At 51.0% G+C, this 25,465-nt stretch overlaps 1 protein-coding gene across 3 annotated transcripts; it reads left to right on the top strand.

The window, feature by feature from the left end:
* Positions 1-601: 601 nt before the first annotated feature.
* On the top strand, positions 602-22,443 carry LOC125628976 (macrophage mannose receptor 1). 3 transcript variants are annotated; one of them, XR_007354325.2, is made up of 10 exons: positions 602-737; positions 1,067-1,171; positions 1,572-1,676; positions 2,668-2,730; positions 3,544-3,945; positions 5,516-5,661; positions 7,433-7,545; positions 9,227-9,959; positions 11,631-11,726; positions 14,730-22,443. XR_007354325.2 is itself a non-coding variant. In XM_048834214.2 (8 exons), exons 1-8 carry the CDS (start codon positions 650-652, stop codon positions 9,779-9,781), a joined length of 1,035 nt encoding a protein of 344 aa, XP_048690171.1. In that variant the 5' UTR covers positions 602-649; the 3' UTR covers positions 9,782-10,687. The 3 variants fall into 3 exon arrangements, 2 of the variants coding, with proteins under 2 accessions (XP_048690171.1, XP_048690170.1); XM_048834214.2 differs by lacking the exons at positions 11,631-11,726; positions 14,730-22,443 and having other exon boundaries at positions 9,769-10,687; XM_048834213.2 differs by lacking the exons at positions 11,631-11,726; positions 14,730-22,443 and having other exon boundaries at positions 9,227-10,687.
* Positions 22,444-25,465: the final 3,022 nt, after the last annotated feature.

The raw sequence follows: 25,465 nt of genomic DNA, 5'->3' as shown, positions 1-25,465 counted from the left end.
GAAGAGCCACAAGAATGATTAAAGAATTAGAAAACCCGCCTTATAGACTCAAAGAACTCAATCTATTTACCTGAAAAAACAGAAGGTTAAGGGGTGTCTTGATTGCAGTCTATAAGTACCTACTTGAGGAACACATATTTAATAATGGGCTCTTCAGTCTAACAAAGAAAGGCATAACACCATCCAATGGCTGGAAGTTGAAGCTACACAAATTCATACTGGAAATAAGGGGTACATTTTTGGCAGTGAGAATAATTAACCATCGGAACAATTTACCAAGAGTGAGGGTGGATTCTCCATCACTGACAAGTTTCAAAGCAAGTATGAGGTTTTTCTAAAAGCTCTGTTCTCGGGATTATTTGGGGGCTGGTCTTGGCCAGTGTTATACGGATGATCACAGTGGTCCCTCTGGCCTTGGCCTCGATGAATCTGGGAGCAGGCGGAGGCTGCACAGACTGGCCCTCCAGCCCCAGCTGGGAGGAGTGCCTGAGCTCTGCAGCATTCCCATCAAGGGACTGCCTCTTTAGGCTCCCTGCTGCTTTTCTCCCTTCCTCCTGGGGGACTTATCAGTTGGCAAACACATGTGAGCAGCCCAGTCAATTGGCAGGGCTGTGACTGCACAGGACTCCCAGCTGCGCAGTCTGGCCCCATGGCCTGCAAGGCAACATACAGCAACGTCGACCTTGTTGAACCAGGACAGGAGGACCCATGGGGTTCTGAGCCAAGGGCGAAGGCAGGTATGGAGGAGCCGGCACTCTCCACATGTCTCTGACTAAGGAGCTCCTGGCCTGGCCAGTACCTGCAAGGAGCCCTCACAGGAACACCTAGGGTGCTGCAGGGAGTGGGACAGCACTCAAAAGGGGGTGCTTTCCCTTCACAATCAGTGCTGGCCCCTGTGCAGTGCTAGAGGGTGCTGTGCTGGAGGAAGAGGGTGAGGTTCAGTACGGGGCTCTGTCCCCTTGCAGTCTGTAAGTCGGTGCCAGGGACACTCACAGAGCCACGGGCGGGGGCTGTGGGTGCTGACTGAGCCGGTGGGAGAGCTGTCACCCTGTACTTCCCTCTCTAGCTGTCAGCGATGTGTACACCGAAGAGGAGAGCCAATATGAGGCTGTTGACCCGGCTGTTGGAGCAAGGAGGAGGCAGATGGAGCAGCAGGATGCTCGGGCTCCAGGTAATGAGTTTGGGACTCGCTGGCAGGAGAGTCAGATGTGCTGGGTTCTGTTCCTGGCTCTGGGAGGAGACTGTGATCTAGTGGGTGGGGGCGGGATTGGGAGTCGGGACTACTGGGGTTCCATCCCCAGCACTGGGAGGGAAGTGGGGTCTAGTGGTTAGAGAGGCTAGAAATGGGGACAGGGGAGCTGGGAGTCAGGACTCCTGGGTTCCTACTTCTGCCACTGGCTTGCCATGTGATCCATCTGTTTGCCACTCTGTGCCTCAGTTTCCTATCCATAGAGTGAAGATTGTGCTCCCAGGAGTGGGGGATTCACTACTGGAGAGGGCTGTGCCCTCCAATGGATGCTCTGGCTGTCAGGGCAATGTGCTGTTTCAATGTTGATTTCCCATCTCCCTAGAGTGGGAGTGGAGACGGGGCCAGAGGTGGATTTTGGCCTGCGCGACTGTCCTGGGAGTCTCTGTGCTGCTGAACCTGCTGCTCCTCACACTTGGTGTTGTCCGATGTAAGTACCTCCCTCCCTTCACCTGCATTTGCATGGACATCTCCTATCCACTGTCCAGAGGGCATCTCTGCCCCTGATTGCCCAGGACGCAGCTTCTATCACCCACTTGGTACACTGGCAAACAAGGCCCTCCATGCTTTCTCCTTTGCTGCCCCCCACGCCTGGGAGGACCTACCCATTATCCTCCTTTGCATCCCTCTGCAGAACGCTCCTCTCCCAAAATGCCTACCAAAAGCATGACAACAGTCAGGCTGCTGATGCGCTGAGCCCACTGCCCGTTAGGCTGACCAATATCGTCTCACTATTTCCTTGTACGTCCCCATCTGTGTCTGTCTGTTCCCATCCCTTGACCTTGTCTTATATAAATTGTGAATTCTGTGCAACAGGGACCATCTGTCTGCTCTATGTTTGTACAGTACCTAACACCATGGGGTCCTGGGCTAGAGCCTGGGACACCATAATACACCTAATAAATAAGGCCTGATGCCCAGCACAGTGGGGTCCTGGGCTATGATGGGCTCTGAGGCACTACTGGAATACAATGAAAGTACCATCTTCCCCCTCCCCCCGCTGGGGATGGTGCTGCTTCCCACCAGGCTGGGCCCCAAGGCTGACCAGGCTGAGAATGGCCTGTGTCTCATCTGACTAGACCCCTCATCCCTCCAGGATGGGGCTAGAGGGAGCTTTCCTGGTTGCTGAAGGGTGAGTGTTACAGCCAGCCAGGAGGGGCTGTGTCACAGGCTCAGGAGGGGGGGACTGCTATGGATGAGCTGGCCCTGCCCCTGGGGATGAGCTAAGGACAGTCAAAAGGTCCAGCCTGCTCCCAGTAGACAGTGGCTATGGGCACTGCAAAGAGTGCTGGGCCGTGTGCCCAGGGCAAGGGCAGAGATAAGGTGATCCGGTGCCTGGTGGCTCCCGTCTCCCCAGTGTTTCTCAACACAGTTGCTGTGACATGGCCGATACCACTGATGATGTTTCCCATCTCCTGCAGACATGGACATGGCCAGTGCCCTTGAGAGAATGCAAGTGGAGAACCAGCTGCTCCGGGATGTGGGTGAGTTTCCGTGGTGGCAAATCCCAGACCTTTGGCCACGTCTGTGCCCTGCTGGCTCCACCCGCTGCACTCCCAGTGGCCCCTGCCTCCCAACCCTTCCTGAAACCTTGAGGCTCCGGAGTTGGGTGGACTGGCCCTTCCTCCCTCCCCTCACTCCCTTTGCTGGGTAGGGTTGCCAAGTGTCCTGTCGAAAAGGGGACCCGTCACTGTCTGGTCAGTACTGCTGACCAGACATTAAAAGTCTGCCTACCAGAGTAACCGCAATCAACCACCCTGCTGAGAGGGCAGGAAGAACAGCAGCTGCTCAGCTGCTGACAGAGAGAACTGGCTCCCAGATCCTCGGCTCCAGCCTCTGGCTCTGGGGACAGTCCATCCCACTGTGCCCCTATTTCTTTCGACACCCCCTCTCCACCCTTCTGTGCCCTAATTGCCCCCAGCCCCTCGCTTTGGGGACCAGCACCCCCCCATGCCCACTGTTGCATGATTGCCCTGGCCCCTTGCTCCAAGGACTGATTTTCTCTGAGCCAGAGCCCAACTGCTGTGTCCAGATTGGGCAGGCTTCCCGGCAGCTCCTCCCATCCCTGCTCTGCAGGCAGCAGGTAAGTCCTGGGCAGGGAGAGGGCAAGCAACTGGAGGGAGAGAGGATGCAGAGCAGGAGATAAGGCCTGGGGGGAAGAGGCGGGGCAGGGGTATCCAGTCTTCAGCAATTTGAGAGTTGGTTTGGGGCTGGGCTCTGTCCTCGCAGCAAGGCTCCCATTGCTTGTGTTGCCCCGCCCCCAGCACTTACCCCCTCTTTCTACCCATGCTCTCCAGCCTCCGGTTCCTTCCTGATCTACAGTGAGTCACACCAGCTGTGCGTGGATGTGACAGCTGGTGGCTCCCTGACAGCCACGCCCTGCACCCCTGGCGCCCTCAGCCAGCACTTCCAGTGGCTGTCTCAGGGCCAGCTGCTGAGCGTGGCCCACCAGCAGTGTGTAGCTGTGCCAAAGCGGCTCAGCCGGGTGGCCGTACGCCTGGAGCCCTGCAAGGCGCACAGAGAGCTGCAGCACTGGGAGTGCCGGGCAAACGGACTGCTGGCCCTCGCCAGGGAGAACCTCTACTTCAACTATGGCAACAATCAGAATCACGTGGTGATGCTGTACTCAGGGGTTGGGCCCTGGAGCCGTTGGGTCATCTATGGGAGCCATGAGGACCTCTGCTCCTGCTCCTGTCATGGTGAGTTCCGCAGGACCCACCTGGCCCTGTGGCCTTCACCTCAAACACTCCAGCCAGTGTCCCTCCCTGCCCTAGCTCCAAGCCATGATGGCGCTGCCCATGCACCTGCTGAAACCTGCCCAGCGGTGCTAGATCAATTTGTATAGTGGGAGTGCTGACTGCCATTGACGCAAACTGTAAGCCCTGTATATAATAGACACCACTTCAACCCAAGGGGTGCGGCCGTACCCCCAGCATCCCTAGTTCCACCAGCTATGACCCTGCCCCACCCGCATTCTAACCACCAGACCCCCACTCCCATCCCAAAGCTGGGAATAGAACCCAGGAGTCCCATCTGAGATCATCCCACCCCATGGAGTTCTGGGATTCCTTTTGCTGAAAATGAGGATAAGGACTGTCCGGTCTCCGTTAATGGTTGCCTTGTCTCAGGAGCTCCTTTTCCATGGGCAGGGCCTTCATGTCCAATAGTTGGGGCTGTGGATCCTCCCCACAGAGCGATTCTTCATTGTAAGTGTGATCCGGATGTTACAGATGTCTGCCTGAGTCTGCAGAGAGCCTGAGATGTTGGCTCTGAGGCAGGGGGAGCTGCCCCTGCAGCATCTCAGTGGGGAGATGACTCTGAAATCTAATGCCATGTAAGACCTGGTCTGACTTTGCTGAAGTCCATGGGAGCCTTTCCGTGGAGCTCACTGGCTGAAGCCAACCCTTCCACATTGCCCTTAATTGGTTCACCCACACAGGGCCCCGTCCTGGTGCCCATTGCCATCCTGACTGCGGGTTGTGCTAGCTGAGCCACCAACCGACAGGCCCCCCACTTGGGTCAAACGCAGTACAGGGGGCAGCCACGGGGGTAGCCCAAACCCCCACCCCATCCAGTCCCACATGCTGCTTACCCTCTAATTCCCAGCCCTCTGCTGCGATTAATCATGTGGCTGCACGTTGGCTGAGCAGCCTACAGGATCTCTGCTCACGTTGGCCCTGCCACTGGCCCCTGTGGTGAATTTGCCAGCTATCCGGCTTCTTTCTGTGGCTCAGCCCATTGGGGTTAACTCCTTCGGGCAGCACTTGGTGGTGTTTGGAGGTGGGGGTCTGTATCCAGAGCATGGGTGTCTCACCTGGGTATTGGCACAGGGCTAACGGGCCCCAGAGCTACTGAAGACCATGCCAGTGACTTACCTTAGGTCCGGGGATCTGCATCTGGTTGGCATGAAACACTGAGCTGGGGGTGCTGCAGCCTTCTGTGACTGTACCAGCTTGTGCGACTCCATCTTAACCCAAGAGGAAGGGGGCAGAGAGCCGTGCATGCTGGGACCTCTAGTCTCTTTAGGCTGCACCTCCACATTAAGGCTTTGCAGGGTCTTTGCTCTGGTCTTAGGTGCCAAGAGGAGCAGAGACTTGCTGGCGAGCACCAGGAAGTGGGCAGCAGAGGCAGACCCAGGAATTCAGGCTCCCAGTCCTCTAACTGCCGGGCTTCCCTGCTAGTCGCTGCAGACTGCCCTCGATCCTGAGGCTGCCCAGATATTCCCCTGCCCCAGTGACTAACATGGTCTCTCCTCCCCTTCCCCCCCAGTCTGCACCCCATGTCGCAGGGGGTGGACTTTCTTCCAGGACAGTTGCTACTTCCACTCCCGCTCCCTGGGTACCTGGGATGTTGCCAACCGCTCCTGTGCCTCTCTAGGTGCCCTGCTCCTCCAGGTGACCAGTCTTGCTGAGCAGGTGAGAGATGACCATGCATGGGGCAACAGGGTGTCCTGGGGGCTAGCGGGCACTGGGGTGTAGGGGGAAGCATGTGGGGGAGGAAGGCAGATGGGAGGAGCTGGGGAAGGGATCCAGGAGCGGAGTGGGTAGCCAGGATGAGTGCAACCTGCAAAGTGACTCAGCAACAAGGAGGGGAGCCTGGGTTGGAGGCAATAATTAGAGGGGCCAGAAGGGAAGAGAGCCAGACTGGGCCAGGGAGGAGAGCCCCTCATTCTCACTGGAGACCCAGCCAAGGTGTGAGACCAAATTGCCACCCAATCAGTGACACGGATCAGAGAAACAACTGGCTTCAATGATCCCTGCCCCCACCAGTGCAACAGCCCTTCCCCCTCACTGGGTCCCTCCTGTCACACTGTCTGGAGTGGCTCAAGACCATGAGTGCCAAGCTCAGGGCAGTCTGTCAGTATGCAGGGCATACACCCCCAAACTAGCTGTAGGTTCTGTAATTAGATATCACCAACCCAGCAACAAATGTGAACTCCTGAAGCACTACCCCAGCCTTACCACAGAACCATAGACAGTCCCCTGGGGCTCCCATCTATATTGCCAGCCGGCTGAGCTGGGCTCGTGATAGCTGGCGGCCATACACCAAAGATCACAAAAGATTTAGATTGCTTTTAGTTCCAAGAGACCAATTTGTACATCAGATCTCACACCAAAGACAATGCTTTTAGCCAATCCAACAGTAAACTAAGGATTTATTAACTAGGAAAAGGAAATGAGAGATATTTACAGGTTAAAGCAGGATACATATATACACAAATAAGTTACCGTCTATGGTTCCGAAAGGTGGCAGAACTGTAGTAATCTGTCCACTGAATGTCTTTTAGGGCCAACCCAGCTTGACTTGGGGATCTCTGCTCCTTTTTCCTAGCTCCAGGCCTGTGAGAGTCCAAACAGCAAAGATAAAAAATTTTCTTGTGTCCCTGTTTTATTCCCCTCTTCCAGCATTCAAGCTGATGGGATCGGCTTTCTTACACATAGCACCTTCATAGGTGTGAGATGGCCATCTTTTGGATCATGATGTTCCACAATGGCCCATTTCATTTTGACAGTCCTTCTCGATGGGCGGGGAACCATTCTGCCTGACTGAGTTCATAGGTTCAGGGCTGCCATTTTTACAATTATTAAGTAACCCTTACGTATCACCTTATAGCATGGGATACAAACAGTACAAGTGAAATTAACGCAGGTGAGGGTCTTACAAGCATTCCATAGAGTCTAAACACAGCTTTACAAGTCTAACAGCTGTCTTGAACAATACTGACATACAGGTGAGCTGGTCTGATTTCCAGCTATGTATTTGTCCGTGCTCAGCTGACGCCTGTATCCTTGGCAAGAGCTGGCACCTGGTCTTCCAGCATCACACAGCCCATCCCCCCTCACTGTGCCCCCTCCCTCAGCCCCTCTCCAGTTCACCTCATTGGGCAGCAGGAGCTGTGGAGGGGAAGGCTATTACACTGTGGGGAGGATTGTGGGGCTGCCACAAGTAAAGGAAAGAGATGCCTAGCATGGTCATGGTAGCAGTAGGTCCCTCCCAGCTCAGTGCTCCTGGGAGCCAGTGTAACCATGGCACCATGTCATATTGAGCTCCTGTTTCACCATTTATTCCTGCTGAAACCCCACAGACTGCACCGGGGCCTGTCCATGTCCAGCAGCCCCCATGCTGTGGGGGTGACTGGAGGATTGGATGCCAACCCCAGAGTAACGCTATTCTCTCTGACCTCAGGCTCACATCATGGCGTCCATGAAAGCACCATCCTCCTGGATGGGCCTCACTGACCAGGCACTCGAGGGGGCTTGGATGTGGATGGACGGGACTCACTCAGCAGCCAATGCCAGGTACTGGAGACCGGGTCTAGGCTGAGAGGCCCCGAAATAGCCCAGAATAGCTGGAGCCATAGAGTGGGAAAATGTCCCTCAATCCTGACATGCAGCACCCTGCTGTTCTGGACCTGGATCCTCCCCAGGCCCATTCCTAGCGGTGTGCAGGGCCCGGGACATAGGTGCCGAGTTTCTACCTGCCAGGGGGTGCTCCCCCTGGCTCCTCCAGGCCCCGCCCCCACTCCACCCCTTCATCCAATGCCCCACCCCACCCTGCCTCTTCCCACCCCCACCCCACCTTTTCCACATCCAGTTCCGCCCCTCCCCTGAGCACACTGCACCCTTGCTCCTCCCTCCCCGCGTCTCCAGACACCGCGAAACAGCTGATCGGCAGTAGGCGCTGGGAGGGAGGAGGAGGCGCTGATTGGTGGGGCCCGCCAGCGGGCAGGAGGCACTGGGGGGAGGATAGGTTGGTAGGGGGGCTCCTCCTCACTCCCCCCCGCCTGCCCACCTCCCGCCTCACCTCCCTTCCTGCTGCCTCACAAACCGCGGGGCCCCCCAAAGCATGGGGCATGGGGCAGTTGTCCCCATTTGTTTTACCCTAGGGACGGCTCTAGTTCTCCTCCCAATCTGCCCTCTCAGTCCCAACCCACAACCCCTCCCACATTCCTCACCTGGGATTTCTGCCCCCCTCTCTGATCTGTCCCCTTAATCCCTACACACAACCCCTCCCCCATTCCAGACCTGGGATTTCCACCCCCCTCCATGGTCTGCTGGTACCCCTCAGTCCCAACCCACAGCCCACTGCTGTTCCAGCCCTGGTCTCCCACCACACCCTCCGTTCTGCTAGTGCCCCTCTGTCCCAACTCGCAGACCTGGGATCTGCACTCTCCACCACAAGCCACAGCCCCTCTCATTCCAGACCTGGGATTCCCTCCCTCCCCCAAATCTCCCAGTGCCACTCAGTCTTGACCTGCAGCTCCCTGCTGTCCAAACCCTCATCTCCAGGCTTTAACTTGCCCAGTGTAGTTGATCCCAATATCTCCCACCTCCCTGCTGTCCCACTTTGGGTACTGACACCCTCCCACCCCCGATTGTCCCTCTGGTTCCTGGTCCCTGGGGCGGGATGTGAGGAAGTGACTTCCAGGAAACTGGTTGTATGGGACAATGTTTGTGGGGGAGGAGCCAAGGCCATGGGGAGTTCTGGCACCCGCACCTGGCTATGCAGAGACATGCTCTGGGGGAGGACTGAGATGGGGATTTTCTCTGTGGCCTGGGCTCAATCCAGCATAAGATCCCTCCTCAGTTCTGCACACTCCTGCTCTAACCACCAGTCCCTGCAAGCCCCAGTCCCCACGAGCCCCGGTCCCTTTGACACCTTTGGCCCCCAGCACTCCCCGCCCGCTGTGGGGGTATTGGGCAGGGTAGGCAGTCGCAGGGGGCCACAGGCGGTCATGGGGATTGAAGGGGGCCACAGGTATCATGGGGACTGGGACTTGCAGGGGATGGTGGCTGCCATGAGGCAACAGGGGCTGCAGGGAACATGGGGACTGGGAGTCACGGGGGCTTGTGACTGCAGGGGGTGATGGGCTGGGGACTGCACAGTCTGGTGGATGTGGGGATCATGGGGCTGTGGGGTCACAGGGGCTGCAGCATTACCAGCTCTGCTCTACCCTGTTCTCCCTGTTTTGGTTTCCAGCTATTGGCAGACAGGGGAGCCCAATGGCAGGCAGAAGGAGAACTGTGCCCTGGTACGGCAGGATGGGCACTGGTATGACGCCCCATGCACGGAGCAGCACCACTGGGTGTGTGAAGGGGAGCCCTGAGCCTGCTTGGACTAGCCACCGAGCAACCTGGCGAGGCCCTGGCCCTCCCTTTGCCCCTGCCCCACCCCTCTGCCCCCCCACTGTGACCTAAGTCCTCTTGATGCCAACTAGCAGAGGGCACAGTGGTACTAGGGGTACAGATCTCCTCTGAGTTCACTAAAAGAGGTCATGTGATGTCTGTAATGAAACCCTGTGTCATTCCAGTACAGTTAATCATTGCAAGCTATATGGACTAGTGATATTTAAGGAGTTGTGTATCTGCACAAATATTATGTTCTCAAGGTCTGTGTCTGTCTAGGTACTGGCCATTAGCAAAGGGGAAAAGCAGGTTTTCTTTCATGCAAGAAATGTTGATCTCTCTGCCTGTTTGCATGTAAATCAACTACTGTATGGTTCACGATGGGTATCCACTCAGAAGTCTGAGCTGAATGCTAATGAAGAATTGTGGAATCTTCAAAGAGAGGAAATTAACAGGAAGAGTTACACAGCAGGAGTGATAAGAACATAAGACCAACCATACTGGATCAGATCAATGGTGTATCTAGCCTAGTATCCCGTCTTCCGACTGGTCTATGCCAGGTGCTTCAGAGGGAATAAACAGAACAGGTAATCATCAAATGATCCATCCGCTGTCTTCCACAACCAGCTTCTGGCAAACAGAGGCTAGGGACACTCAGAGCATGGGGTTATGTCCCTGCCCATCCTGGCTAATAGCCATTGATGGACCTATCCTCCATGAAAGTATCTAGTTCTTTTTTGAACCGTGTTATAGTTTTGGCTTTCACAACATCCCCTGGCAAAGAGTTCCACAGGTTGACTATGCATTTTGTCTGTTTAAAATCTGCTGCCTATTAATTTCATTGTGTGACCTCCAGTCCTTGGTTCTCCTCATTATCCTGTTTAGGGGTAAGACAAGGAACTTTTGAAACTATATCAGGGGTGTGGATTAGCCCCTGGTATCCTTCATTCTGTGAGGACTAGCTGTCAGCAGGGGGCAGGGCAGGGCAGGGGAAGGGGTCTCAACCAAACTGGTTGAAAACACAAAGAACTTGGGGTAAGCTTGTAAGAGACAGGAGAATGCCTTGAGAATTAAGTTTAGGCCTCAGATGGACTTCCCAGGAGTGCTGGTCAAGCACTCCCTGGCACAATGGAAATTTGGCGCCTGTGCAGCCTAGCACCCCAGAGCTGTACCGTCTTGCCCTAGTCAAAAGTCTGAGCAGTGTAAGTTTATCACCCAGTCCAGGTCGGAGAGGACAATGCACAAGTTTTGTTTCTGAGCAGATTCCCCAAGCACTCAAGCAAAACACACTGTTTTAGGTAAAAAATATAAAACAGATTTATTAACTACAGAAAGATAGATTTTAAATGATTATAAGTACTAGCGTACAGATCAAAATTGGTTACCTAAGAAATAAACAAAATCGTAATCTAAATTCTATAGACAGGATTTGAAATAAGCAGTGTCTCACCCTGATCGTACAAACAGTCCACCAATCTTCTATACATAGGCAGGGCTTTCTCCTTTCCCACCTGGGACCCCCTTTCCCAGTTCAGTCTTTTTAACTAAGGTGTTTCCAGGTGTTGAGTTGTAAGGGGAGTGAGTCCCCATGATGATGTCACTTCCCCCTTTTATAGCTTCTTCCACATGCAGGGAACTTCATTGTCCCAAACAAAGTCCCCAGTACAGTTTGTGGAAAAATACAGGCACAAGATGGAGTCCAATATCACATTATCTAGTCACATGCCCTTGAATGCTTCCATGAGTCACAGCAGGCAATACCCATGCATTGGCTGAAGCATCCACAGGAAAGCTCATCAGGTGAGGATAAGTTTTTCCCATGGCCCATTGTTAGAGTTGATGGGCTATTACCTTAAATAGTTCATTCACAATGTGCTGGCTAGACTGGATGTAAACTAACTTGTGGGAGTTACCCAGGAAGAAGCACATTTGAAATACAGATGCATAGTCAATCTTCAAAACTCCTGGTACAAAAATGATACATGCATACAAATAGGATAATTATATTCAGCAAACCATAACTTTTCCATTGACACCTTACATGGCATATTTTGTACAAGATTTGTTGCAATTATATAACACTGGTGAATATGGGGATGCCATGGTGTTACTTTGGAGTACAGAATGTCACAAGGCCCTAGAGAGTGTGTTATGATTTTGGTTTACACTTAGCCATTTGTTTTCCAGTATTCTTATGATTTAGCACTCCAATCTCTTTGCTTTGTTAATAAACTTATTTTTCTGTTTACTATAAATAGACCTAAAGTGCTATGTGTTCAGCAGAGCGGGTTCCAAGGTTGAACGAGGAAGTTGGGGGACTCTGTTCCTTTGGAAGCAGCAGGCCTGAGAATTCTGTGAGTGTTTGGTGATCGGGGCTGGTCACTCCACAGGGACACTCCGATGGGTTGGGGGTAGGTGTATGCCTATCACTCCCTGTACGGAGGCCTGTGGCAACCAGGAAGGCAGTGCTTGTGCTGCCAGAGGCTGGGGAATTCAGGGAGCTGACCCTCGGCAGGCACTTCCTCACACTAAGGGCAGGTGGGGGTGAGGTGCCTCACGACCTTGGGAAGCATCACACCCACCTCACCCCTCTCCCAAGCCTATTGTTAGGACCAGGCTGTGGGAAACCTGTGTGCACTTGTCAGCTGTTAAGTTTCAGTCAGGAGGTGAGTAGCAGGGTCAGGAGTGAGCTGGGTCAAAATGTCAGACACCAAGTTGCAGGTGGCAGGCAGCTAGCAGAGTCTGGGTCGAGTCAGGTCAGGAGTTCAGGAAGTCGGGGTCTCGCGCCAGGTTATAGATATCAAGCAAACAGCAAAGTCAAGGAAAAACCAGGGTCAGAAGTTGGAGTCCAAGGCCTACAGCAAGCAGGGTCTGGAGCAGAAGCAGCCTGTGTGGTTGCTCAGACAGCTCCCCATGATGGCTTCCTGGTTTAAATACTAGCATCAGCCAATACTTGGGCTGTGAGGGGCCGCCGCTACTCAGGCCCTGCTGGGTGTTACTTCCTGCAGAGCCTAGCTTCAGAGGGTCCTCCACCGGAAACCCAGTCTAAGCTTCCAGTGGTGTTGCAGAAGCGTCAGTGACCCAGAACCCCCCAGGTTCTAGTCCTGCAAGTTCTTACATTGGCCCCCCTTCAGGGTGGTGCTTGTCCAGGTGAGCCTTGTGGAATTCCTCACCAGGTCAGGGGTGTGGACCTGGGAGGCAGGCTGCCAAGTGTGCTCTTCGGGACTGTAGCCTTCCCTGTCCAACAGATAGTACAGGTGGCCATGCCTCCAATGGGAATCTAGGATGGCATGTGCTTGATATTCCTCATGATCCTGGCTTTCCACTGGTTGGGGCAATGGTGTGGTTTGGTCGGTGAAGGGCTCCAGAAGGGAAACATGAAAAACTGGGTATATTTTGAGAGACTGGGGAAGCTGTAGTTTAAAGATAACTGGGCCGATCTGATGATATATTGGGAAGGGTCCCAGGAACTCATGGTCCAATTTCCGGGAGGGTCAACTGGTCTGGAGATGTTTGGCTGTGGAGATGTTAACACTGAACGTTCTTTTTGCCCATGATCCACGTGCCTCTTGTAAGCTTTCTTTACCTTTTCTAGGTGGTTACTGAGTTCCTCCTGAATAAGGTGGATCTGTTGGCCCCTGTTGGTGGTGGCAGGGTTTGGGGAGATCAGGTGAAAATGGGGGTGGAACCAGTAATTAGCAAAGGAGGGGCTCTGACCTGTAGAGGCATGGTCAGTGTTGTTATATGAAAATGCTGCGTATGGCCAGAGCATGAGCCAGTTATCCTGGTGATCATTTATGAAACACTCAACTACTGCTCCAGCACTTGGTTCACCTATTCAGTTTGTCCATCTGTTTGGGGGTGGTATGTGGTGGAGATGGATATGCAGACGTTCAGTAGCCAGAATGCTTTATGCCAGAAGCGAGAGGTGATCTGTGGGCCTTGGCTGGAAACTATATGGTCTGGGTGTCCGTGGAGCTGAACCATGTTGCGCAGCAGGAGTTGGGTGGTAGTCTTGGCAGAGGGCGGGTGGTTGCAGGGGATGAAGTGGGTCATTTAAGTCAAGCAGTCCACGGCCATTAAGGCTACTGTGTGGCCATCAGACACTGGGAGTTCCACAATGAATTCTAGGCTGATGGCAGATCAAGGCCTACGTGGAGACTCCAGTGGTACTAAGGTGCCGAGGGGTCTAATCATAAGAATGGCCATATTGGGTCAGACTAATGGTCTATCTAGCATAGGGGATCTCAAACTTATTTGATCATGCCCCCCACTTCTTTATGTTTGTAGTAGTTTAGTCCCCCCTCCCGCCTGTCACACAAGTACATATACCAATAGAAAAATAATCAACACGCAACTCTCACAAAATATTAAAAACAGTAAGGCATTGATTCAAACAGGGCCATTTAAGTATATACCAATGTAAAGTTTAAGTGAGATGCTGCTTATTGGCTATTACTATTGTTACTAGTGTTATGGGTGTGCCTGTTTTTTGGAGATGAGCAATTTTATCCTGGGTTGGAAGTTTGAGACAGCTATCGAGAAATCCCGTTTTGTGTGACAATGAGATCATTGTCTGTTTTTGATGTAAACTAGGGCAGACAAAGCTGTTTCACATAAGTAGGCAGATGCAAAATGAATTAAGATATTCATTGCAGCTATTGATAACACTGGGTAATTAATTCATAGCAATTGACAGCCAGAACTCAGTGGAGTGGAAGCAAATTTTGTTTTCAGTGATCAGTCACTTGACAAGTCCAAGAGGGCTTCATTTGCCTCAACCAGATTGCTGGCAGAGGTGGTCGCAAGTGGTTGTTGAATCTAGTCATACTTATCAAGAGACAAATCCTCAAAATATTTTTTTAAGTAGCTATTGAGGCCAGTGAGATGACGAGCAATTATTGGTTTTACCATTTCAAGTTCATTATCCTCCAAAAACTCTGCCAACACTGGAAATATTTTTACAATCCCACCTTCCAGTCATTCCTTCCAGCAATTAAATTTCTTCAAGAAGCCATCAATTTTATAATTTAATAACAGAATGTTAGTATTGGGACCTTGAAGTGAAACACTGAGCTCATTCAGTTTATCAAAAATGTCTTCTAAATACGGTAGCTTTGAAAGCCATTTTTAATCTGACAGATGTTCTGCATAAGGTGATCTGGTGTCAAGAAAGAACAAGCGCAGTTCATCTTTCAGCTCAAATAAACGCATCAGGATTTTTCCTCGAGATAGCCACCAGACTTCTGTATGTAAAAGCAGCTATTCCTGTTGTGATTCCATCTCTCTATATAACCTCAAAAACAATCTTGAATTCAGGGGATGAGACTTAACACTGTTCATTATTTTTATTGCAGTTAGCAGGACACAGTTAAATTCCTGTTCGACTGTCTTGGAAGCCAGAGCTTCTCTGTGATAACACACTGTATGAAAACAACATTTGGCACCACTTCAAGAACTTTTGCTTTCAGTCCAATTTTTTTCTCCATCATAGGACCGGCCCAATCTTTACATACACAGCATGACCACTCCAACCCTTCTTCCTGCATGAAGTTGTCAAGACTGCAAAATATTTCTTGTCCTGTTGTCTTTACTTGAAGTGAATTGCAAAATAATAAATCTTCTTGTAGCTTCCTGTCATAGCAGTATCTCACATACACAAGTAGCTGAGCTGAATTAGATATGTCTCTAGACTCATTGTGTTGCAAGGTGTATTTGGGACTATATTTAGCACGTTTGATCAGCTGAACCTTTATGTCGCTGGCAATTTCATCAATGTGCTGTGCAACTGTTTCATTGGACAAGTGGAGCTGCAAATTTTTCACCATGCATAATGCAACACATTGTGACTGTGGCAGGAAGAATGAGCATTTTGCCCACTGTGTATGGCTTTTTACATTTAGCAATTAGGTAGGGAACTTTGTAGGAAGCCATTAGTGCTTTTGATGGGGTTACTGTTTGTTTGTTCATAATATCCCTTTCACCTTTAAATTTTTGTTCTTTCCCCTGAAAACACTCTGCTGGCTTATCAGCATGCATGGCATGTTTCGGCTGCAGATGCCTCTTCAGTTTTATGGGTTTTAAGCTATCTTGTGCAAGCCCTTCTGAGCATAAAACACACTGTGGGTGCTCCACTTTTTCAATCATCAAGTAGGTGAATCTGTATTGTATGTATTCCTCTTGATATTTCCTCCATTTGACTTTATGCTGTGTCACGGCCTTATCTGTACTACACTTCGCTGTTTGTGTGGCTTACTTCTCAAGATCTCAGCTGGCACAGCGGTGCTTCACTTGAATCAGTTTTGGCTTCTTTGTTTTTCACCTGAGGTGCATGAATGAGCCAATGAGCAATTGTAAGATGAGCGAAAGCAAAATTGCGATTGTGGTCGATGCTTACAATTACATGTGCACACTGTGTCATAGCAGACAGATTAACATACAGATGACAGTGACTTTGTATGCTGCTATGCAAGCTTAACAGAAATCCGTCAAAATGCATAGCACCACTTAGAGCAGCGTTTCTCAAACTGGGGGTCCTGACCCAAAAAGGGGTTGCCAGCCAGTTGTAGGAGGGTCGTGATATTGCCACCCTTACTTCTGAGCTGCCTTCAGAGCTGGGTGGCCAGAGACTGTGTTATCCGATCCCACACAGAACAGTGCACCTTATCCCCCAATGGCATAGACTGTGTTCCTTGGGCAAGCAGGTCTTCTTTAGAAGCAGACCGATTAGGAAGAGCAGCTCAGGATGAATTGTGGCATTGGCAAAATTATTAGGCTTGAGACAGAAGGGGGGGCTCCTAAGCTGGTTCCTTGTTTCCCCGGTAGTATTCTCCCTTCCGCAATAGAGCATCAGCTTCCCCGTTTCATTTTTCTGGGCAGTAGGTGATTGCAACTTGAACCATGAAAAGAACAAGGCCCACCTTAACTGCCTCAGGTTCAATGCTCAGGCCTTACAGAGGTACTCAAAGTTCTTATGATTGGTGAACACCTGTACCAGGTGCCAAGCTCCCTCAAGGTGGTGATGCCATTCTTCAAATGCACTTTTTAATGTGAGCAGCTATTTCATAGTTCATTTTGGTTGGGGTAACTTGGAGAGTAGAATGCACAGGGATGCAGAACTGACTGATGTCTCAGTCGCTACCCCAAGGGCCACATTGGACACATTTGATTGCACTATAAATAGGCGAGGTGTATTGCTGAATGAAGCCCTTGGTGAGGTTTTCCTGGATATACACATGTAATGCCTCCAGTTCTGGTTCAGACATGGTGTATATCCATCCGTAGGACACCTTTGCTCTGGGTTGTAGGTCTATTGGACAACTTTAGTCCCTGTGTGGGGGTAATGAATCCGTGTTTTTCTTTCCAGATACATCCAGGTAGTCTCAGTACTTGTCAGGAGGACTGAAGTTCTGGCCTGGAGCCCCTCCTGACTGGTTAGCCCCTACCATCTGGGGTTTCACTTCCCAGGGTCTTTTCCAATCCTGGGGTCCTGGATGTAGGCCACTTGGGGCTTGGTCACGTTGTTGAAGGCATGCTTTCTGATAGAATTCAGAGCAGAAGCTAATGCTTCTCTGCTACCAGGAGTCACGTTGCCCCAACCAAGAAATGCCAGGAATGATCAGGAAGAATGGAGAGTGGATCATATCAATGCATATTATTGCCCTTCCACTATGGTCTCTAATGGGATGGTCTCGAGTCACTGATCACGAAGATAGGAGTGACCCATCAGTCGCCTCCACCAGGTCCAGTGTGAGTTTTGGCCAGAGAGGGATCTGGAGGGTTTGGGCTGCCTTAGCATCTATAAAGTTGGCAGCAGACCTAGACTCTATCATAGCTAGCTGTGTGGGGGATCTGCTATGCCTGCCCCAAGACCCGCAACCCCAGCAGTAACTGGAAATGTGGAGAGACACCTGCTTCCCAGGTTGGGTTCTACTTGAGGGTGAGGGAGAGGTTCTGGAGCTTGGAGCTCTGATGGTGTCCAGGCTATACCCCCCAGCTCCCTCCCATGGAGGCCTGGGGTCAGGCCCCCCTTTCCCACGGGGGGTGGGGGTGGGTTGCATAGGGCACCACAATGTCAAAGGGTGGCCCTGCTACAGGCTTTGGCATAGAGGGCAGGTGTGGGGACATTGGGCGTTTCCCCCTGCTCACACAGCCAAGAGTCAATGCACAGGGGGAGTTCAATAAAGGCGCCTAGGTGTATGGGGTTTTCAGTGCGGTTTAGATCATCTTTCACCTCCTCATTGAGTCCCTACCGGAACTGATACAGTTGGGCTGCCTCATTCCATTCCATATCAGCCACAGGCCATTGGAAGTGAGTGGTGTAGGAGGCGAAACTTCCAGGGGGCAGCCCCTGTAGAGTGGATGTGATGTGGGTCATCGAAGATGGTCACAAAGGCTTGGAGGAAGGTGTCCCAGTCAGAGAGCACTGGATTGTTCTGCTCCAATGGGGGAGGCCCAATCAAGCCCTTTTCTGGAGAGTAGGCTGACTACTAGCCCCACCTTAGTCCTGTGTGTGGGGTACGTTCGGGGGTGGAGCAGGAACAGCAGCCTGCATTGGTTCAGGAACGCTTGAAATTTCCTTCGATGCCCCTCGAAGCATTTGGGCAGTGACACTGCAGGAGCTGCTGCAGGTGATGGTGCTCTGTTCTGGCGTGTAGTGTTGCTGCTTCTCCCCGTGAGCATGCTCGGTGCTCTCACAGGGTCTGTCCTTCGGCAGTGAGCTGCGCCACCTGGGCCTACGACCAGGTTAACCGCTCGTGCTGTGTCTGTGCTTTGAGTGCACCCAGGATGGCTTGGGTCTGTAGTGCCAGGCACTCTGCCTGCAAACAGATGACTTGGTCTTGCAGGTTCTGGGCCCTAGAGGAGCCACTGGTCATATAGGACAGCCCGCCCACTCCATCGTCTGTGGAGGGGTTGGATATGTTTGGGAGGGGCCAGGGTTGGTCTGAGCAAGCAGTCAGGGCTGAGCCATGGGCAGCCTGTGTACAGGTGTGATGGGTTCAGTCACAGAGACCACCTTGGCACTGTCACCTGATATGCTGAGATTACCTCTGAGCCCGTTTTCCCTGCCAGCTTGGGACTCCAGAACCCTGCCTTGTTGAGCCAGACATGCTAGCCTGCTGCAACACAGACCCAGGTCTGGTCCACATTCCCAAAGCTGCAGACTTTCACCAAAAACTGCTCAGCAGGTCACTTATCTCCAGCACCCAGACACCCAGTTCCCAATGGGATCCAAATCCCAAATAAATCCGTTTTACTCTGTATAAAGCTTATACAGGGTAAATTTATAAATAGTCTGCCCTCTATAACACTGATAGAGAGATATGCACAGCTGTTTGCTCCCCCCGGTATTAATCACTTACTCTGGGTTTACTAATAAACAAGTGATTTTATTCAGTATAAGAAGTAGGATTTAAGTGATTTCAAGTAATAACAGACAGAACAAAGTAAGTTATCAAGAAAAATAAAACAAAACACGCAAGTCTTAGCCTAATACATTAAGAAACTGAATACAGGTAAATCTCACCCTCAGAGATGTTCCAATAAGCTTCTTTTACAGACTGGACTCCTTCCTAGTCTAGGCCCAATCCTTCCCCCTGGTGCAGACCTTGTTAGTTCCAGCTCAGGATTAGGGGATTTCTCATGACTGGCAGCCCCTTTTGTTCTGTTCCACCCCCTTTTATAGCTTTGGCACAAGGCAGGAATCTTTTGTCTCTCTGGGTTTCCACCCTTCCTGCTAAATGGAAAAGCATCAGGTTTCAGATGAATTCCAGTACAGGTGACATGATCACATCACTGTAAGACCTCATTCTCCATTCTTTCAGGGGTGGCCTGCACGTACCCAGGAAGCTTTGCAAGTAAACAGAGCCATTCACAACCAGTTGTTCCAGTTGATGGCAGCCATCAAGATTCCAAGCCACCATTAATGGCCTACACTTTGCATAGTTACAATAGGACTTCAGAGTAATACTTCTATTTCTAGCTTCAGATACAAGAATGATACATTCATACACATAGGATGAAAACAATCAGTAGATTATAAGCTTTGTAATGATACCTTACAAGAGACCTTTTGCATAAAGCATATTCCTGTTACATTATATTTACACTCATAAGCATATTTCCCCCAAAAATATGAAATGCAACATCACAACAGGGGTCAGCTGTTAAGTTGCAGTGAGGAGATGAGTAGTGGGGTCAGGAGCCAGCTGGGTCAAAACGCCAGGAAGTCAGGGTCAGGCCCCAAGTTGCAGGCGGCAGATGAATAGCAGAGCCAGGATTAAGCCAGGTCAGAAAGTCGGGGTCAGGTGCTAGGCTATAGACAGCAAGCAAATAGCAAAGTCAGGGACAAAGCAGGGTCAGAAGTCGGAGTCTAGGGCCTACAGCAAGCACAGCCTGTGTGGTTGCTTAGACAGCTCCCCATGATGGTTTCCTGGTTTAAATACTAGCATCAGCCAATGCTTGGGCTGTGAGGGGCCGCCACTCAGGCCCTGCTGGGCATTACTTCCTGCAGAGCCTAGTTTCATAGGGTCCTCCAGCAGAAACCCAGCAGAAGCATCAGCAGCCCAGAACCACATAGTCCTATAATCTAATCACACAGAGTCTCACACCTATCCCCAGCCCCAGCTCCACCACCCCATGGCCATCCTCTGTCTATCCCTCCCCCAGTTCTCCTGCTAAAGCTGTTGTGACTTTCCCGTGGAGGGAGCCGGGGGATGCAACTGGGCTGCAATTCAGCAAACATGAGCACCCTACTCCTGGTTGGGGCAGCTGGAGCTCAGTGCTATTCCTGGCTGCAGTGTGGAGGAAGATGGGCGGTTAATGCGCCATGCAGAATAGGGGTGGGGTGCTCACTTTTCTGTTGCATGTCACAGACTCCACGAGAGCCACCAACACCCATTTAAAAATCCAGAGTTTGGTATATCCCACACTCCGCCTCTGCCAAGCTCTGCCTACATGAGATGCTGCTCCCAGCAGGTTGTGCCGATATTGGTTCTGTCATGTCATGCTCAGTTGGGGCTCCCTGTGGCCGGGCTGACATTAGGCCTTGCAGGGCTCTGCACAGGCCCCAGGGTCTTGCAGTGACAGCAGGATCTCAGCTGTCCTTTAAAAACATGTGTCCAGCCCTTGTGGTTCACTACTCTGGGTCAGCCACTCTTGTCAGGCCTGCCATGCTCAGTGTACCCTGTGACGGGTTGTCCCCCCTTCTGCAGTGCCACTTTATGTACTGGGGTTCCACTGAGCCCACCTGTTCCACCAGACTGGGCTCCCTCACCCTGTCCTGCTGCACACACACACAGGTAGGGACACACCCAGCTGCAGAATGACACCAATACTGAAATCAGTGCTGCATAGGAAGGCTTTCAGCTAGAGAATTGCCCAGCACTCAAGTGCACACTCTCTCTGGAGTGTAAACCCAAAATTATATTGTCTTGCACTGCACAGAAATCTATACATCATCAGCTCATGAAATCTGCCCCCTCCCTCAGTGTGGAGGAAGATACGTACAGCTTTTTGCCCCCCCCCCCCAGTTTGAATTACACAAACTAGTTTTGGAATAAACAAAAACAAGTTTATTAACTACAAAAGGTAGATTTTAAGTGTTTATAGGGGACAGCAAACAGATCAAAGCAGATTCCTGAGCAAATAAAACAAAACACACAAACTAAGCTTAATACACAAAATTAACTGGTTAATAGTAGAAAATTCTCACTCCAAGTGTTGTTTCAAGCAGGTTGCAGAGTTTCTTGAACGTAAACTGCACAGTTTGCAGCTTAAATCTCCACGTATTCCTTTCATAGGCTAGATCTTTCTCACCTGGGCTCAGCCCCTCCCATCCAGTTTAGTTCCTTTGTTTCTTCAGGTGTTTTCAGCAGTCTTCCTTCTGGGGCAGGGAGGCAGTGGAGAAGAATTACCTCACTACCCTGCCTTAAATAGGATTTACATATAGCAGGAATCCTTTGTTTCCCAGTTTGACTCCCACCCCCTCTTGATGGAAAAACACTAGAAGTCCAAGATGGTGTCCAGTACCAGGTGACATGATCACCAGACCCTGCAGTGTCAAAGCAGCATCCCAGGAAACTTCTCAGGAAGGAGGGAGATTAGCATCTTCAAATACCTATTGTTCCCCCAATGGCCCATCCAAGCTGTTTGCATACTGTCTGGTGAGCATTCCCCAGGTGAAAACACAGTTGTAATTGTTACATAGTCAATATTCCTAACTTCAGATATAAAAATGATACAGGTATACAAATTGGATAATCACATTCAGTAAATCATAAAGTTTCCAATGATACCTCACATGACCAATCTTGCATAGAACATATTTTAGTTATGCCATATTCATATCATAAGCATATCTCTATGAAGAATATGGGGCGTAGCGTCAAACACCCCACACACTAGGGTTATTGTCTGTATCTAAAAGGTGTCATGTAACACGTCACTGGCATATGAATAACTCGCTGATCATTAATATTCATGCGTGATGTATGTACGGTCAACCCACAAAGGATTATACAGATGTGCTGGAGTCATGACTAAAATGGGTTGAAACCAGGCATGTCAGGAGTTAACAGGGTTGTTCCAGACAAAGGGCTGCAGCTTCGCCTGCTTGAATGTGTCTCCTATGTAAATGGAGCAAGGTGGGACCAAAGACAAAGAAAAGAACATTTGCAGGACAGGCAAACAAAGCCATCAGGAGAGCAAGTGGGGAACAAGTGATCACTTAACAATCTCACTGGGGGATGGAGACTGCACCCCAGGAAGCCTTCCTGCCTGAACTTGGAGAGAGAGAGACTTTCCAAAGGTTTTCCAGCCTATAAAGAGATGGGCAGAGAACCCTTAAGTTATGCTTCAGCTGTGGCGACAAGGAAAAGCTGCTCCTTGAACTCTGTGGGGCTCATGACTGAGATCTAGTCAGCCACTGGTGGGAAAGGAAGATCGGTGAGGAACCTGCCTTGCTAAGTTAAGTCTTAGCCATTACAAAGCGTATTTGTACTTTGGTTGTTCATAACGTGTCCTGTCTTTATTCCTTAGACTTGAACACACTTCAGCTCTCTCTCTCTTTGATTTAATAAACTTTTTTACTTTTTATCTAAACCAGCCCAGTGCTTTGATGGAACTGAAGTGTTTGTTAACTCCAGGCGAGCTAACAAGCTGCTTTTTCTGTCTCTATAAAGAAGCAATTAATTTAATAACTTCTGTGAATTGTTCCTGGAGTGGAAGACAGGGTGGGGGGGGGGGAATTCGGGACTTGGAGGGCATTGGGGCCACTCTGCAAACAGTCACTGGGCCATGGAAGCCAGGGTCTGACCTGAATGCTTGTCTGTTGGTGTCCAGGCTGTGAGCTACAGCAGCAGAGCATTTAGGGCATCCAGAGTTGCAGGGCTGGCAGTGACACAACCCCTTACTGGTCTGGATTGAACCCCAAAATTTTCCAGAGGCAGTGGGGCTGGTGGGCAGAGCAACAGCCTGGGACCCAGCAGAGCTGGGTTCTGGTCCCAGCTCTGTTGCCAACCTGCTGGGTGAGCCTTGGGCAAGTCCCTGGCCCTGTCTGTGCCTCTGTTTACCCTCGCAACTTTGGTCTGTTGTGCAAGATTGTGAGCTCATTGGGGTAGGGACTGTCTCTCGCTCTGTCTGTGAAATGAGTGGCACGACTGGGCCCCAATATCAGTTAGTGCCTCCAGCTGCTGTCGTGACACAAACAAACAATAATCAGGGTTGTGACCAAAAGGTTGAAATAGTGATGTGGGTGTAACCAATGCAGCAATGCTGCCTGAGTCTGCAGAGAGCCAGAACCTACAGCTGTGAGAGGAGGGAGCTGGCCTGAGTGTAGCCGATGCAGCAATGCTGCCTGTGTTTGCAGAGAGCCTGAGCCCATTGCTTTGAGGTGGGGGAGCTGGCCTGAGTGTAGCCGATGCAGCAATGCTGCCTGTATTTGCAGAGCCTGAGTCCATTGCCCTGAATGGGGGAGCTGGCCAGAGTGTAGCTGACACAGCGATGCTGCCTGAGTCTGCAGAGAGACCTAGCTGGGACTGGGCAGCATCCTCTAGAGCTGGGCAGGGGGAAGCTCTCTGACCCCAACGTCAGAAAAGACCAGGAGGTACAGTGGCCCACTGGCTTTGGCTCTTCCTCTCTAGCCTACTGGCAGCAGGGGTCAGACTAACGGAACAAAGTGGTGCCTTCTCCCAGTTACCCCAGAATGAGATGCTGCTCCCCATGGATGGCACAGATCCCACTAATGGAGCCCCCTTTCTCCATGCATGGTGCATTTCCACCTGGGGACAGCCCCCGTCTCCCCATGGGATAGTCCAGATCCCCCCGGGGCTGCCCCCACTTCCCATGGATGGTGTGGATCCCCTGGGGCCAGCCCCCATTCTCCATGGATGGTGCAGATCTCCCTAGTGTGAGCTCCTCTCCCCATGGACAGCACAGATTCCCCAGGGGCTGGCCTCCCTCTCCCTATAAGAACGCCCATACTGGGTCAGACAAATGGTCCATCTAGCCCAGTGTCCTGTCTTCTGACAGTGGCCAGTGCCAGGTGCCTCAGAGTGAATGAACAGACCAGACAATCATTGAGTGATCCATCCCCTGTCATCCACTCCCAGCTTCTGGCAAACAGAGGCTTAGGGACACCCAGTGCATGGGGTTGCATCCCTGTCCATCCTGGCTAATAGCCATTAATGGACCTATCCTCCAGGAAATTATCTAGTTCTTTTTTTAAACTCTGTTGTAGTTTTGGCCTTCACAACATCCTCTGGCAATGAGTTCCACAGGTTGACTGCACGCTGTGTGAAGAAATACTTCCTTTTGTTTGTTTCATGCTTATTAATTTCATTAGGTGATCCCTAGTTCTTTGTTATGTGAAGGAGTAAATAACACTTCCTTATTCACTTTCTCCATGCCAGTCAAGATTGTATAGATCTCAGGCATATCCCCCCTTAGTCGTCTCTTTTCCAAACTGAAAAGTCCCAGTCTTATTAATCTCTCCTCATACTGAAGCTATTTAATACTCCGAGTCATTTTTGTTGCCGTTCTTCCTTTTCCAGTTCTAATTGTAACTCCCCTTTCCCTCCTGGGTTACTCAGGAGAAGGCAACACTCACTGTTTGCCTGGGTGCCTGATTTTGTTGACAATAAAGGAGAGCCTGAGTATCCCAGTGGTGATGTTGGATAGGTGGGAATCCTCTCTCCACCCCTCTGCTGCAGTCCTTTTACTTGTAAAGGAAATTTAAAATAGGCAGTATCTCCTCCTGGCTGGGCCCTGTATGTACACACTCAATGGTGTGCCTTGGGAGCCTCCAGGAATAAACTTAACTTAATCTGTGCAATGGGTCTAACTCAAAAATATCAATTATAAATACACACCCCATAGACACTTAGACTGGAGTTAACACAACTTTAGTTAACAATTTAAGGAAACATGGCCCAACAGACTGAGACTGAATGTCACTACTAATTTAAATCAGCAGAGGGCAGTTCAATAAATACATAAATACAGTTTACGGTAATAAAGGAAACTTATCTAACGTGCCACCCTTTACCTGACCCCTGAGTGTGCACTCCTCTGGATTGCAGAGTTCTCAATACTGTCTTGCGTGGGAGTGCTTGGAGATCTTGAAGCTGGGGACAGCACTCTGTTGGTCCAGCGAATCAGTCCAGCCTTCTCATTCTAATTTGGGATCAGGCCAAGCTGCATACCCCCTTTGAAGACTGGAGTGGTTCTGACCAGATGTCAGCAACCCTGGGTTTTGGTTCGATGACAAGCCCGCTCTGCCTCTTCTCAGATAACCCCTTAGAGGCTCTTTGCTGTCCCCCTTCCTTTGCTAGCACTTTCCCAAATATGGGTGGTGGTTACTCCCACTACTGTCGCTGCAGGCCCACCTCAGTCAGCTCTGGGCACCACCACAGTTTCTGCCCTGGCTCCAGTGAAGCCTGCAACCACCTCTGAGGCTCCCTGCTCGATCAAAGCACCAGCAGGTCTCAGCAGCAGCTTCTGGATTCCTAGCAGCAGCTTAGCAGAAGCTCCTGCCATAGGTACCGACTTTGACTTTGCTCCCCCCCCCCGCTCCACCCCGAGGACCCACCCCCAC

This window comes from Caretta caretta, chromosome 20, assembly GCF_965140235.1.
Source record: "Caretta caretta isolate rCarCar2 chromosome 20, rCarCar1.hap1, whole genome shotgun sequence".
In the NCBI taxonomy this organism is placed as follows: Eukaryota; Metazoa; Chordata; order Testudines; family Cheloniidae; genus Caretta; species Caretta caretta.
Note: the sequence above shows the minus strand (reverse complement) of the source record. Positions and strands in the feature narration are given on the sequence as shown.